The 16,844-nt window shown below is 24.3% G+C and overlaps 1 protein-coding gene across 1 annotated transcript in view; it reads right to left on the reverse strand.

Moving 5' to 3' along the window:
* The window catches only part of LOC117172480, a 50,932-nt gene extending 36,622 nt beyond the window's left edge, over positions 1-14,310 (reverse strand). The window contains exons 1-2 of the mRNA XM_033360460.1: positions 14,075-14,310; positions 4,327-4,716 (exon numbers count right to left, since the gene is read on the reverse strand). Coding sequence (XP_033216351.1) covers positions 4,327-4,716; positions 14,075-14,180 — 496 coding nt within the window. The 5' untranslated portion in view covers positions 14,181-14,310. The remainder of the gene's footprint in view (positions 1-4,326; positions 4,717-14,074) is intronic.
* Between the last annotated feature and the right edge of the window lie 2,534 nt (positions 14,311-16,844).

Below are 16,844 nucleotides of genomic sequence, written 5' to 3' on the forward strand. Positions count from 1 at the left end.
TAACAAAATAGTTTATTTATTTAAAAAAAGAAGAATTTTCTACAAAAAAAGAACAAGTTTCAACAAAATACATGATTATTTAACTAAAAAAATATATTTTTATCCAAATAGTTTAACTTTCAACTAAAAATTATCGATTTTCAACCAAAAAATATTTTAATTTTCAATTAAAAACAGTTGAATTAAACCCAAAAATATTAATTATCAAAGAAAAGTGTAATAAATAGTTCAAATTTCAAAAAAAAAAAGGTTTTACTTTAAATAAAAAATAGTTGAATTTAACCAAAAAATACGAATTTTCAATATAAATTAGATTTCCATATAAGAAAGATTTTTCACTTAGGAGAAACAAATTTTTTAACGAAACTGTTAAATTTTCAAACTAAATACATGATTTTTTAACTAAAAAAATAAATTTTTATCCGAATAGTTTAATTTTAAACTGAAAAATAACGAGTTTCAACCAAAAATAGAATAGTTAAATTTTCAATCAACAAATTAATTTCCACAAAAAAAAGACGAATTTCCAAAAATATACTTGACTTTTCAACTAAAAAAATGAATTTTTAACTAAAACAGTGAATTTTTAAACACACATAAAAAAAAGATTTTTAAACCAAATAATTGAATTTTTAATTAAAATTATGAATCTTCAAGCAAAAAAAAAAAATTATTTTTAAAAAGACAATTTAAATTTAGTAGTTGAATTTTAATCCAAAAAGGCGAATTCTTATCGAAAAATTTAGTAGTTGAAATTTCAATAAAAAAATGTTTGATTTAAAATAAAAAACAGTTGAAATTCAATTGAATTTTCAAAAAAAAAAACGACTATTCTTCAATTAAAAACATGAATATTCAACTAAGAGAGAAACTGAATAGATAAATTTTCATTGTAAAAATTAATTTTTAACAAAAAAATTGAATTTTCAACAAAATAGTACAACTTTCAAAAAAAGATATGGACTTTTAATTAAAATTATAAATTTTAAAACAAAAATAAACTAAAAAACAAACAAATTTCAACAAAATAATTCCATTTTTAACCAAAGTAGATAATTTACAACTAAAATTTCAAATCTTGAACTGGAATAGTTAAGTTTTAAACCAAAAAGATGAATTTTCAACCAAGAAGATTAATTTCTACCAAAAAAGATCAATTTTCAACAAAAAATTGAATAGTTAAATTTTCAATTAAAATAATAAATGTTCGTCAAGAGATTTTTACTTAAAATTAAGGAATATTTAATTGTTATAGTTAAATTTTCCATTTAAAAAATCTGCAAAAAAACTATTTTCAACAAAATATTTAATATTTTAACCAAAAAGATGAATATTTAAACAAATCATTTTTAACCAACAGTTTTTAACCGAATATAGAATCGTTAAACTTTAGTAAAAAAAAAAAATAATTTTCAAGAAAAAAATTAAGTTTTACATAGATTTTATACATAGATTTTTAACTAAAAAAATTCAACAGAAAAATAAATTTTCGATATTAAAAATTAATTTTCAATATAATAATTCCATTTTTACTAAAAAATGCATTTTTATCAAAAAATGTTAAGTTTCAATTAATGAGACTACTTTTCAAACAAAATTATTGAATTTTCAAACAAAATAGACACATTTTGAACTTGAAATAAAATAGTTAAATTTTTAGTAAAAAAATTTCAATCCAACAAATAAATTTTTAAGCAAAAAGATAATTTTTCAACCGAGAAGATTAATTTTCTACTAAACAATTAAATTTTTAACTGAAGAAGATAAATTTTCAACCATAGAATAATAAAATTAAAAATTGATTACTTAAATTTAAAGAAAAATGTTCTGTAACTAGAATGATGTATCAATAAAAAAATTAGTTTTAAAAAAAAAAGTTACACTTTTAAATGAATAACTAAATTTCAAAACTAAAAGAAATAGTTAGATTTTCATTGAAAAAAAATGAATTTTTAACAAAATAGTTAAATTTTGAATTTAAAAAATGAATTTTTATCCAAAAAGATTAAGTTCCAACTAATAAGACTAATTAATTTTCTATCAAACAACATTGGTGATCGATGAATTAGTTAAATTTTCACCTAAAATAGACACATTTTGAACTTGAAAGAAAATAGTTAAATTTTCAAAAAAAAAACCAAATTAATTTTCAACAACAAAAAATAACTTTTTATAGAATTAGATCAATTTTCAACCTGAATTTTCAACGTAAAATTTTAAATTTCTATTTTAAAAAATCAATTTCGACAGAAAATTAATAAGCTACATTTTTAGTAAAAAAAAATATATAATTTTCAATAGAAAAACTATTTTTCAATCAAATAAATAAATTTCTAAGCAAAAAGATAAATTTTTCATCGAGAAGATTAATTTTTCTACCAAACGGTAGAATTTTTAACTAAAGAAGATAAATTTTTAACCAAATATGGAATAGTTAATTTTTTAATAAAAAAAAATTCAACAAAAAACAGCAAAGTTTTAACAAATTACATGGATTTTAAAATAAAAAACATACATTTTCAACCAAGATTTTCAGAAAAACAAACGTATTTTTAACAAAATAAATCAATTATTAATCAGAAAATTTAATTTTTATCCAAAAAGGTTAAGTTTCAACTAATGCGAATACTTTTCTACCAAAAGACATGAATGTTCAATGAATTAGTAAAATTTTTAATCAAGCAGATACATTTTTTAACTTAAAAGCCTATTTTTCTTAACAAAAAATATAAATTTGGACAAAAAGTTACAATTTCAGTAAAAAAATTGATTTAAAATTTTAAAAAAAACTATTTCTCAATCGAAGAAATAAATTTTCAAGCAAAAAGATAAATTTTCAATCGAGAAGATTAATTTTTTACCAAATAGCTGAATTTTTAACTGAAGAACATAAATTTTCAACCATAAAATAAAAAAATGAATAAAATACTTCATTTAAAAAAAGATTCCAAATTTTCATCTAAAATAATAAATCTTTATAAAAAAATGAATGTTTAACAAAGTAGGTGATATTTCAACTAAAAATATTTTTATTTTAATCAAAAAACAGTTGAATTTGTAACTAAAAAAGCTACATTATTAACCAAATATGGAATCGTTAAATTTTCAGTAGAAAAAAAAATAATTTTCTACCAAAAAAAAACAGTTTTAACAAATTACGAGTATTTTCAACTAAAAAAAAAATACATGAATGTTCAATCAATTAAACAAATTTGTAACTAAGCAGATAATTTTTTTAATTGAGGTTACATTTTTATCAAAAAATATAAATTTGGACGAAGAATTGAAAAGTTATACTTTCCCTAAAAAAATTAAGTATCAACAAAAAAAAAAACTATTTTTTTTAACAAAGAAATAAATTTTCAATCATTGATATTAATTGTCAATCAAATTACTGATTTTTTAACTGAAGAAAATAAATTTTGAACCACGGAATAAAAAAAATGAATAAGATACATAAATTTAAAAAAAAAAACTGAATTTCAAAGAAAAATGAAATAGTTAAATTTTCAGTTGAGGAAATAAATTTTCATCCAAAATAATAATTCTTTATAAAAAAAATGAATGTTTAAAAAAGTAGGTGATATTTCAACTAAAAATATTTTTATTTTAATCAAAAAACAGTTGAATTTGTAACTAAAAAAAGCTACATTATTAACCAAATATGGAATCGTTAAATTTTCAGTAAAAAAAAAAAAAAATTTTCTACAAAAAAAAAATACATGAATGTTCAATCAATTAGTAAAATTTTTAATTGAGCAGATACATTTTTTAATTTAGGAGGTTACATTTTTATCAAAAAATATAAATTTGGACGAAAAATTGAAAAGTTATACTTTCCCTAAAAAAATTAAGTATCAACAAAAAAAAACTATTTTTTTTAACAAAGAAATAAATTTTCAATCAATGAGATTAATTGTCTAACAAATCGCTAATTTTTTAACTGAAGAAAATAAATTTTTAACCACGGAATACAAAAAATGAATAAAATAGGAAATTAATTTTCATTTAAAATAATAAATGTTCATAAAAAACGAATATTAAACAAATGACTTGATATTTCAAATAAAAATTTTCAAAAAAAAAATTGAATTCAAGCAAACAACAAGAAAATAGTTGAAATTTCCAATTTCAAAAAATAAAGTTTGACCAAAATTGTTGAACTTTCAACAAAATAATGAAATTAAGTTGAAAATTAGACTCGCTTTTTGAAATTCGGCGCCTCAAGCCTGAGCTTGTATAAACAAAGCGCCCCTGTTTATTATAAAAATAAATAAATAAATTAAAATAATAAAAATTCTTGACTAAGAAAAAAAGATTTCTCACATGCTTCCTGATCGGATTTCAAATTCTCCAAATGATCTTCGAGATGAGCTTTTATAGACATTCTGGCTCTGCCTTCGCTGGCAAAGCTTGTGTATTTCTGGTCGCATTCATCAGGTAGTAATGCACAAACGTATGAATACTGCCGTTTCAATTCGTCGCTCGTGAATATCGAAAACTGCTTGACCAATTGTTTCGTTGGCATGGAACTCAGCTCGAGAACATTGAAAGTCAAATCTTGATTTTTACGTTTCAAGGAGTCAGATTTGGCCCTGCTTTTCTCCCCCAAAACTACCGCCTTTTCACTCTGCTCTTTTTCCGAATGAAGAGTCTGTGACGCTACTTCCGCCAACATATCAAGCAAAGCGCCCGGACTGTCTCTTCCAACATTTTCTACAAACAAAACAACAAACTTACCAATTTCAAGACGTTTTTTTAATTTCAAATTTGGCCGGTCCGGGTTTATCGGGACAAATTTTAGAACTCAAAACCCGGCTCGAAAGTAATCATAACATCATTGAATTTAATTATTAAATTTACATTAAGGGCATGTGACACAGCTAAATACCTATATTACCGACCACACTTTTTTAGTTCACTGAATGTTTTTTTGAACATAAGCATTTTTTTTGGAAATAAAATATCGAGCTGAAACTTCGGGAAATGTATTAGAATACAATAAAGTACGTTTATGTACTGCATTTTGGTAGGAACTTCACTGAAAATTATTTCATCTTTTTTCTGAACCTCAACATTTTTTGAACGTTCGACCTTTGTTTATACTTAAAATATCGGTCTCAAACTTTGAGAAATGCAAGAGCCGAAAGAAAACTACGTTTAAGTACAAAGCTTAACAATAAAAGATGTAAAAAAATATATTTTAACAATCAATTCCAACGGCATCAGCCGGTAACGTTGTACACGAAAATACGAAACCTGGCGGCCGCTAGACGAGGCTCTAGAGAGTTCGTATTTTCGTGTACAACTTTACCGGCTGATGTCGTTGGAATTGATTGTTGAAGTATTTTTTTTACACATATTATTATTAAGCTTTGTACTTTAACGTAGTTTTATTTCAGCTCTTGCATTTCTCAAAGTTTGAGACCAATATTTTATGTATAAAAAAAGTTGGAACGTTCAAAAAATGTCGAGGTACAGAAAAAAGATGAAATAATTTTCAGTGAAGTTCCTACCAAAATGCAGTACCTAAACGTACTTTATTGTGCACTAATACATCTTCCAAAGTTTCAGCTCGATATTTTATTTACAAAAAAAGTTCTTAGGTTCAAAAAAACATTCATTGAACTGAAAAAGTGAGGTCGGTAATGTAGGTATTTAGCTGTGTCACATGCCCTTAATCCTTATATTATATTTTCCATTTATTAAACAGCGCATGGCGCCATTTTCGATTAATTCTCGAACCATCTCTAAATAACTCGAAGCAATTTGAAACTATTCTCGTCAGGAAACCCGCGTTTATGATTGAATGAAGCTGTCAGTTTTTTTTTCCATTTTAAATAAAAAGTCTAAAAACTTCAGGTTTCGATTTAAAAGTGTGCCACTTTTAAATCGGTAGTTCTGTTTTCAATCAATTTATACAGTTTTCGATTCGTTTTTATATCACAATAACTCTCCTAAAATATTTTTTTCAAAAAATTTACTTTTTTTTAAGTTATTAGCAATCAAAGTTCTTGATCATTCTTTTTTCAAAAATGGATTACTCGCGAACTCTTCATTCAAATTCAATAATTGAGTTATGCAAATTTTTGTTACGAAGTATACTTTACGCTAAAAAATTGTTCGGTAGTAAAAAACATTTTTGTGAATGAATTCTTTCACGTACCAATAGATTCTACAATCTCTTCCGAAAATTTTGGTGAAAAAAAGTTTGTATTTTGAAGTAGTTCAAAAGTTCTTGATTTTTCGGCCGCGATAGATTAATCTTCAACAAAGTACAGTGAAATTTTCAACCAAGAAGATTAATTTTTTACAAAAAAAGTAATTTTTTTAACAACTGTAATTTTGTGATTGTGAATTCTCTTTTGTTAAAACTCTTTCGGCTTTAACGAACACAAATTGTGTTCCAAGCTACGCTGAAATATGCACCACTGCAATAAATTTATATCATTACAATTCATAATATGCATAAAAATTGAATCATAGTCATTCTTATTTCCTTGTTTTTATTTTTTTCCGCTTTCCAAAAATTTAATTGTTTTATTTTTAATCTTATTTTTTACGATTAAAAGAAAATCTACTCGTCCTATTGAAAAATGATTCATTACAAATTTTTTTAACAATTGTAATTTTGTGATTGTGAATTCTCTTTTGTTAAAACTCTTTCGGCTTTAACGAACACAAATTGTGTTCCAAGCTGCGCTGAAATATGCACCACTGCAATAAATTTATATCATTACAATTCATAATATGCATAAAAATTGAATCATAGTCATTCTTATTTCCTTGTTTTTATTTTTTTCCGCTTTCCAAAAATATAATTGTTTTATTTTTAATCTTATTTTTTACGATTAAAAGAAAATCTACTCGTCCTATTGAAAAATGATTCATTACAATTTTTTTTAACAATTGTAATTTTGTGATTGTGAATTCCCTTTTGTTAAAACTCTTTCGGCTTTAACGAACACAAATTGTGTTCCAAGCTGCGCTGAAATATGCACCACTGCAATAAATTGATATCATTACAATTCATAATATGCATAAAAATTGAATCGTAGTCATTCTTATTTCCTTGTTTTTATTTTTTTCCGCTTTCCAAAAATTTAATTGTTTTATTTTTAATCTTATTTTTTACGATTAAAAGAAAATCTACTCGTCCTATTAAAAAATGATTCATTACAAATTTTTTTAACAATTGTAATTTTGTGATTGTGAATTCCCTTTTGTTAAAACTCTTTCGGCTTTAACGAACACAAATTGTGTTCCAAGCTGCGCTGAAATATGCACCACTGCAATAAATTTATATCATTACAATTCATAAAATGCATAAAAATTGAATCAGTCATTCTTATTTCCTTGTTTTTATTTTTTTTCCCGCTTTCCAAAAATTTAATTGTTTTATTTTTAATCTTATTTTTACGATTAAAAGAAAATCTACTCGTCCTATCGAAAAATGATTCATTACAAATTTTTTTCGTATCTTGCATGGCTTGACCAAAAAATGAAATTTTTGGATTTCTCATTATTTTTGCTACGATGAACATTTGAATTTTCAACTTTTCGACCAAATTAAAAAAGTTGTTATGATAATCCTGTAGGGCTTTCAAAAATCAACGTTTTTCTTCTTTTGCCTTTTTTTATATCATGCGTTTTTTGGCTTTAAATGTTTATTTTAGTTTTTTTTTTTTTAATCTGAAAATGCTCTAACTGATGATTTTCTTTCCATAGAAAAAAGTCATGACGATAAATTGTTTAAGTTTCTGAGTACTACGAAAAACCGACCATAGAATTTTGAAATCTTGAAAAAAGTGGTTTGAAAAATTTTGAAAATGCGCTCACTTTTTGAATTTTGATCAAAAATAGCTGGTTTACGAACATGTTCTTAATTTAAATTTAAATTAATTTAAATTAATTTTTTGGTTGAAAATTATTTTTCTTTTTTATTAAAAACTAATATTTTCAATGATAATTTGACTATTCAATTTTTTTTTGGAAATTCACATGTTTTGATTAAAAATTCAAGTACTTGACTGAATACTTAAGCACTGTTTTAAAAAAATATTTTTGGTTGAAGATTCATTTCTTTGGTTTAAAATTTATCTATGCTTAATTGAAAATTAAACTACCCTGTTCTTTTTTGGTAGAAAATTAATCTTGTTGGTTAAAAATTCATCTTTTTGATAAAAAAATAATACATTTTTAAGTTGAGGAAATTAATTTTCATCTAAAATAATCAATCTTTATAAAAAAAAATGAATGTTTAACAAAGTAGGTGATATTTCAGCTAAAAATATTTTTATTTCAATCAAAAAACAGTTGAATTGAAGCAAATTACCAAATATGGAATCATTAAATTATTAGTAAAAAAATTACGAGTATTTTCAACTAAAAAAATACATGAATGTTTAATCAATTAGTAAAATATTTAAATATTTATCTATGCTTAATTGCAAATTAAACTACCCTATTCTTTTTTGGTAGAAAATTAATCTTTTTGATAAAAAAATAACTATACCGATTAGAAAGTTGAACCGCTTTATTAAAAATGCATTTTTTTAGGAACATTTATCATTTCAGTTGAAAATTCGTTCCATATTGTACTTAATATGATACCCACAATAATTTTATTCAAAATAATTTATTACAAAATTGTTCCCCTGTTTTTTGGCTTAAAGTTGATCCGCATTATTAAAAAAAAAAAATCTTTTTTTTAATATAGCTTTATTCTTTTTGTTCAAAATTCATCTATTTTGTGGATAAGTAAACTTTTTTATAATATTATTATTTTCTTAAATTCATATTTTCAACTGAAAACTTAACCATTCAACTTTTGGTTGAAAATCGATTTTGTTAGTTGATAATGGATCTTTTTTGGTAAAAAAATTAATCTTCTTGGTTAAAAATTTATCTTTTTTATTAAAAAATTAAGTAAACCCGGTAGAAAGTTGAACCACTTGATTAAAAATTCATTTTTTCATGAACATTTATCATTTTAGTTGAAAATTTGTTTCATATTCCACTTAATATTATACACACAATAATTCTATTCATTCTATTCATTGTTTTAATTGAAAATTCATCTATCTGGTGGAAAAGTAAACTATTTTTATAATATTATTTTTTTAATTAATATTTTTAACTGAAACCCTAATCATTCAACTTTTGGTTGAAAATCGATTTTTTTAGATAAAAATGGATTTATTTTGTTGAAAATTCATCTTTTTGATTGAAATTTCATTTTTTCATGAACAATTTTTCAGAATTTTAAGAAAATTGTTGAAAAACTGTTTATAATTTTTAAAAAACGCAAAATGTGAATTTTTAAAGATTTTGAAAATGTAAACTGATTTTTCTTTTTGAAAATAAATTGTAAGAGAAAATTGACAAGGATTTCAAAAGATATTTGATTCTTTTCTAAGATTTCGAAAAAGAATGGTAAAGATTTTCAAGCAAAATCATTCAATTAGCAAGATTACCAAGATTTGTAAAAAAAATAGGAGCAAATCTAAGGTATTTAGAAAATTTAAGAAGGTTCTAAATTAAGTTAAAATTCGAAAATATTTCAAAACAGTTTTAAAAAATATCCATTTTTGAATATTTTCAAATAAAATTTTTGAAGCTTCTTAAGGATTTTAAAAGGATTCAAGATAATAAAAAAATTATCTTAGCTTTCATGCGAAAATTTGAACTGATTTTTTATTTTTTTAAATTAATTTCAAAAGAATATTTTAAAAAATTTTAAAAGATTATAAAAATTTTCGATTAATTCTCAAAACGGTCTCGAAATCACTCGAAACAGTTTGAAACTATTGTTGTCAAGAAACCTCGAAAGATCGTTTTTTTTTTGCTGAAAATTAATTTTTCTTAGCTGCAAATTCGTGTTTTTTGTAGGAAATTATTTATTTGAAAACTCACTTGTTAGTTGAAAATCTTGTTGAAACTTTGTTTTTTTATTTATTTTTTTAGTTGAAATTTTGTTTTCTTTTTGAAAATGTTTATTTTTTTTAGAGGAAAATGTAACTATAAAGTTGAAAATTATTTTTTTTGTTTAAAATTAATTTTTTCAAGTTGGCAATTCGTCTTTTTGGTAGGAAATTATCTGTTTGCAAATTCATTTCAATTGAACATTCAAGTATTATGTTGAAAATAATTTTTTTTAGTTGAAAATTCGTATTTTTGGTTCATTTAAAAAATATTAATTTGTTTATTTGAAAATTAAAATATCTTGTTGAAACTTTGTTTCATTTTTGAAATTTGCCGCTTTTGTTAAAAACTCGTTTTTTGTTTCTGTTAAAAATTATATTCTTACTAAAAATTTAACTTTCATTTTTGGTTTAAAAGTCTAATTATTTTGTTTAACATTCATTTTTTGGTGAAAATGATTTTTTACTGAATATTTAACTATTCCACTTTTCGTTTAAGATTTACCTTTTTTAATTGAAAATTCGTCTTTTTTGGCTTAAAATTAATTTGTGTCAGGCGGAAATTCGTTTTTTTAATAGAATATTATTTTCGACTGTGTAAATTCATTTATTTCTTTGAAAATTAAAATCTTTTGTGAAAAACTCGTTTTTTGTTGTTAAAAATGATTTTTTCCCCCGAATTCATCTATTTTTGTTGAAAATCCGTCTTTTTTTTTATCAAAAACGTTAATTTCTTTAGTTTAAAATTCGTCTTTTTGGTAAAAAATCATTTCTTTAATTGAAAATGTTAATATTATGTTGAAGTTTTGTTTTTTTCTAATTCTTTTAGTTGATAATTCAACTACAGAGTTGAAAATTCGTATTTTTTGGTAGCACATTACTTTACTTGTGTCTAAACTGATTTATTTGTTTGGAAATGTAACTATTTTGTTGAAAATTTGCCTTTTTTGGTTAAAAATAAATTTTTTTAAGTTAAAAAATCGTGTTTTTTGTAGAAATTGTTTCAAAAATTCAGATTATTAGTTGAAATTTTGAATATCTTGCTGAAACTTTGTTTACTTTTTGCAAATTATAATTTTTTTTTTGAAAATTCGTCTTTTTAATAGAATATTATTTTCGACTTTGTAAATTCATTTATTTCTTTGAAAATTAAACTCTTTTGTTAAAAACTCGTTTTTTGTTGTTGATAAAAATGATTTCCTTTTTACTAAAAATTTAAATTTCATTTTTGGTTTAAAATTGATCCATTTTAGTTAAAAATTCCTCATTTTGGGAGAAAATCGTTTTTTTTTTTTTTTTAGTTGAAAGTGTAAATATTATGTTGAAGCTTGTTTTTTTCTAATTTTTTTAGTTGATAATTCAACTGCATGATTGAAAATTCGTTTTTTTTATAGTACATTACTTTCTTTATGTATAAATTCATTTGTTTGTTTTAAAATTCAACTATTTTGTTGAAAAATTGTTCTTTGGTGAAAATGATTTTTGACTGAAAATTGAACTTTCCGTTTTTGGTTTAAGATTTACTTTTAGTTGAAAATTTGGCTTTTTAGGTTGAAAATAAAATTTTTTAAGTTGAAAATTCATGTTTTTTGTAGAAATTGTTTTTAAAATTTAGATTTTTAGTTGAAAATTTGATTATCTTGTTGAAACTTTGTTTTCTTTTTGCAAATTATAATTTTTTAGTTGAAACTTCGTCTCTTTGGTAGAATATTATTTTGGATGTGTTTAAATTTATTTATTAATTTGAAAATTAAATTTTTTGTTAAAAACTCGTTTTCTGTTGTTGTTCAAAATGATTTTCTTTTTGCGGAAAATTTAAACATTCCTTTTTGTTTAAAAATTGATATATTTTAGTGGAAAATTCTTCTTTTTTTTGTTTAAAATTAATTTTACCTTTTTTATATGAAAATTCGTCTTTTTCGGTTTAAAATTAATTTTTTCTAGCTGGAAATTCGTCTTTTTGGTAGGAAATTATTAGTTTGAACATTGATTTCAGTTGAACATTCAAATATTATGTTGAAAGTTTCTTTTTCTATTTTTATTTTTTAAAATGAAAATTTGTGTTTTTTTATAATTTTTTTTTTAATTCATTTGTTTAGTTGAAAATTTAAATATCTTGTTGAAAACATTGTTTTATCTTTGAAAATTATTATTTTTTAAATTGAAAACTTGTCTTATTGGCAGAATCTTATTTAAAAAAAAATTGATCTATTTTGATATTTTGATATTTTAAAAATTGATCTATTTTGGTTGAAAATTCGCCTGTCTTTATTTAAAATTATTTTTTGTAGTTGAAAATTTGTCTTTTTTTATAGTACATTAATTTCTTTGTGTATAAATTCATTTATTTGTTTAAAAATTTAACTATTTTGTTGAAAATTATTTTTGACTGAAAATTGAACTATTCCGTTTTTGGTTAAAAATGTGCCTTTTCTATTTAAAATAAAAAATTTTTTAATCTGAAAATTCGTATTTTTTGTAGAAATAGTTTTTAAAATTCTTGGAAAATTAAACTTTTGTTAAAAACTCGTTTTTTGTTGTTGTTAAAAATGACTTTATTTTTACTGGAAATAATTTTACTTTCATTTATGTTTTAAAATTGACCTTTATTAGTTGAAAATTCGTCTTTTTTATTTAAAATTAATTTTTTAGCTGAAAATTACCTTGTTTTTGTGCAAATTCATTTATTTGCTTAAAAATGTAACTATTTTATTACAAATTTGTTTTTTGGTTAAAAGTATTTTTTACCGAATATTTCTTTTTTGGTTTAAGATTTTTCTTTTTTAATTGAAAATTCGCCTTTTTTGGTTTAAAATTAATTTTTTCTAGTTGGTAATTCGTCTTTTTGGCATTAGTTAAAAATTTAAATATTCTGTTGAAATTTTTTTTCTATTTTTTTTATTTTTAGTTGAAAATTCATGCCTTTTGACGAAAATTCTTATTTTTTGGTAGAATATTTCTTTCTTTGGGTGTAAATTCATTTTTTTTCGAAATTAAACTTTCATTTTTGGTTTAAAATTGATCCATTTTAGTTGAAAATTCGTCTTTTTTTATTTAAAATTAATTTTTTAGTACAAAATTCGTCTTTTTAGTAGAAAATCATTTGTTTAGTCGAAAATTCATCTTTTTTGGAAGATTTTTTGTTTAAGATTTATCTTTTTCAATTGAAAATTCGTTTGTTTTGGTTTAAAATTAATTTTTTCTAGTTGCCAATTCGTCATTTTGGTATTAGTTAAAAATTTAAATATTGTGTTGAAACTTTTTTTTTAAATTTTTAGTTGAAAATTCATGCCTTTTGATAAAAAAATTTTATTTTTCGGTAAAATATTTGTTTCTTTGAGTGTAAATTCATTTACACGTTTGAAAATTCAACTATTTCGTTTGAAATTCGTTGTTTTCTTTTTCGATTTAATTATTATTTGCTGAAAATCTAACGATTCCATTTATTTTACTCGATCTTTTTCAGCTGATTATTAATTATTGCGCTCAATGTAAACACAATCAAAGGAGAAAAAATACCAAATGACATGTCAGACGTCCGCCTATATATACATATTAGATATGCTGAGTAGTGTATGTGTATATAGTATATACGCGGGAAGCGGTCTTGCGTCCAACGCACGAAACGTCAAAACCATTTTGAACCATTTTGCGCTAGGTCATGTACGATTCTCGAAGCCGCTCAAACGCCACCGAAAAAAAAAATGTCCACCCACGAGAAAAATGTCGAGAGGCTTTCAAATTCAATTTGCTCATCTCCGACTTTACAGCCGAGTTGACATGTGGGAAAAATCGGTAAACCCGCAAAATAGTGACGTTTGCCTCTCCCACCACCATTTTCTCATAACAAAGCCGTTTGACAACGCCCGGATATTTCGAAAACAACATTGCACGCCTCACCCTCGCGGAAAATAAGTGTAGAAAAAAGCGAATTTGATTGAAAATAGGAATTATGTGTCGAATTTCTCGCGAAAGGCTCGAAAATATCAACATTATGGTGAGAACTTCGCAGCGTCAAACTAGCAGACGCCATGAGGACGCGCAGCAGACGGATTTTTGAGATAAAGTGATGTTTTGACGTTTGCACCCGCGAAATTTTCCAACTCTTTTGCGCCTGGTGACACGGTCGAGCAAATATTGAAATTCATTACCTCCATCGAAGAAATTCGGGCCGTGTTTAAAGCTGTTTTTTGTATCCATCGTGCGCTTCACTTTCTCTCGAGGTATCTTGCATTCCTTCTTCTTCTTCTTCTCCATCAAACTGCTTCTTCTTCTTCTTTCTCTACTGTCTACTCGTCAACTCTACGCCTTTCTTCTCTCTCTAGCCGCAGCCACTACAAACTTACAAAGCTACAAAGTGACGGATTGAAATTTGCAATTTGCAATTTTGCTTCCTTGCATAACTCTGTAGTCTATGGCGAAAAAAATTGATAACATCTATGCTGGAATGCTAGGAATCTACCTTATCTTAAAGATAACTAGAAAATGGGCGGAAAATTCCAATATTGGAGAGATTTCGAATTTCGACGATTACCCAAGAAATCGAAATAAATTCCAAGAACTACAAAGATATCTAGAGCAGACGTCTCCAAAGGTAGTTTTGACCCTGAAATGTCAAAATCCTTTACCATATTTTTTTCCGCTGGAAACCCTTAAACTCGAGACCCTTATTTCTATTCGAAATTTCACGATAAAATTGAGAATTCTGAAATAAAATAATAAATGTCTTCGATACTTTAATATTGTTAAATAAAATATTCAATGCAATTGTAATTTTTTATACTCACAATTTCAATTCCCTAGCAATTGTTTTGTTTATAAATAATGCCAAATTTTATTTTCAAATTGCATTAAAAAGTAGGAAGAAATTCACACGTCCTTGAGTTTCTATTGCCTAATATTAAAAACATAATCAATTTTAAAATCCATAATAACAAATTTTTCAATATTAAAAGTTTAAAAAATTGTTAATGGACTCAAATAATTGATTATATTATTTTGTCTCACAGATACAGAATATAACAAATTTAACATTTTTACGATCTATTAATACCAATGCAAAGAATTTTCCCCTGTTAATTGCGATAGCGTGTTTCAAAACTTTTCTATTAAAAATTAAAAATTACTTTTTATTTTAAAAGTTTTTTTCGAATAATTAAATTTTAAAGGCTTATATTTTTTAAAATGTACATTTTGAGAGATAAAAATGAGGAAAAATTAATTTTTTATTGCAGAAAAAAATGTGTAGCATCAATTTTAATTGTTTCAAATGTAATAAAAGTTGAAAATTCTACAATTTAAGCAGCTTTGACTTTGAAACATTCAATATATTTTATAGTAGTTTTAAATTGAAACATTTTTTATTTAAAAGCGCTAATGCAATTTCAATTCCTTTGAATTTCAAGTGATACATTTTTAAGTTTTTATTTTTTTTCTATTTTTGAAATTTTCTTCTAAAATAATTTTATTTACAGATTCTCGATTTGAAAAAAACTCTTCAATTTTGAACACCTGCAGTTTATTTTTGACCACTTATTTTTATTATTATTAGTATTTTTTAAAATTATTTAGCATTATTAAGGTGGAAAACATTTATTTGTGAACAATTATCGGCAATTGCTTAGTTCAAATACTTTAAATAAAATACTTAGTATTTTAAGCTCTGTCAAGTTATACCAGAAAAAAGGGCTCTTCGAGCCCTTCCATCTGGGACTTTTTTTCAAAGGGGTCATAAATTTCGTCTCAGTTTCCCGTCGAAAAAATCGGTAGATGTTGGAAAAGGCCAAGCGATCATGGGTCACGCTGCATCTGTGGATTGTGGGGACCCCTGATCTAAACTTCTAAAGGAAAATACTAAAATACTTTTTTTCTTACGGAAGAAATGCCAAGTTCTACTTTCTGACATCCGAAATTTGACACCACAGTTTTTAAACGGATCTCCACGTTTCGAGACTCCCTGAATCCGAAAATCAAGTTTTTATGCTGGCGTCTGCCTGTCTGTGTGTCCGTCCGTGAACACGAAAACTCTCGAAAAAATGAACGGATCAAATTCATCTTTGGCACACCTTATTTAGGTCCTTAAAGATAAGAGGAGTTCGTTAACCAGCCACTTTGGATAGAAATTCAAAAAGTGAGCGCATTTTGAATATTTTCTAGATTTTTTTCTGGGTGCGCTGCACCCAGAATTTTTTTAGGTAGTTTATAAGTCAGATAACAACCACTTACCGTTTCACAACGATATCTAAAACAAAACATTCAAACGGATACGAGTAAATAATCACTTTTTGATAGGACGCTTACTTTTGGTTTTATTCATAAAAAATAAAAATGAAAATTTTGTGGAAAAAAGACAAAAGGTACGAAAACAAATTAATAGAAAAGTTATTCGACCAAAAGAGAGATACAAGATTGTAATAATGTACTACATTATCATCATTTATGATTGAAAAAGTTTTAAAATTGCCTGAAATTTGACACAAAAACATTCAAATTTGGAACTAAACGACGCAGAATATGAAAAAAGTCTCAAAGAGAAATGATGGCTTTTGTAAAATCCTACAAAATGTCTTAACCATTCTCCAATAGGATTCGCAATTTTGTTTTTATTTATCGTGAGTACTATGCAGAAAATCGAAAGCTCCAAGATTACGCCAAAAGACGTGAGATACGTAAAAATATAAAAGAAGACTTGTAGGATATTTTGCTTTGGCCATAAAAAATAATATAAAAACTATTTATTTTAAGGTGGTTCAGAAAATATACATTTTCAAAAGTCCCTCAATTATCGAGCGCGAAGCGCGAGTGTCGCGATGAGAATGTCTACCTCAAAACAAAATAGAGCTTTAAAAACTTAATCTTTAACGATACTTAATTCAGTAGAAAATTCATAATATGAAGATGCATATAAATACAGTGAAACCC

The sequence above is a fragment of the Belonocnema kinseyi genome, chromosome 5 (genome assembly GCF_010883055.1).
Source record: "Belonocnema kinseyi isolate 2016_QV_RU_SX_M_011 chromosome 5, B_treatae_v1, whole genome shotgun sequence".
Taxonomy (NCBI): domain Eukaryota; kingdom Metazoa; phylum Arthropoda; class Insecta; order Hymenoptera; family Cynipidae; genus Belonocnema; species Belonocnema kinseyi.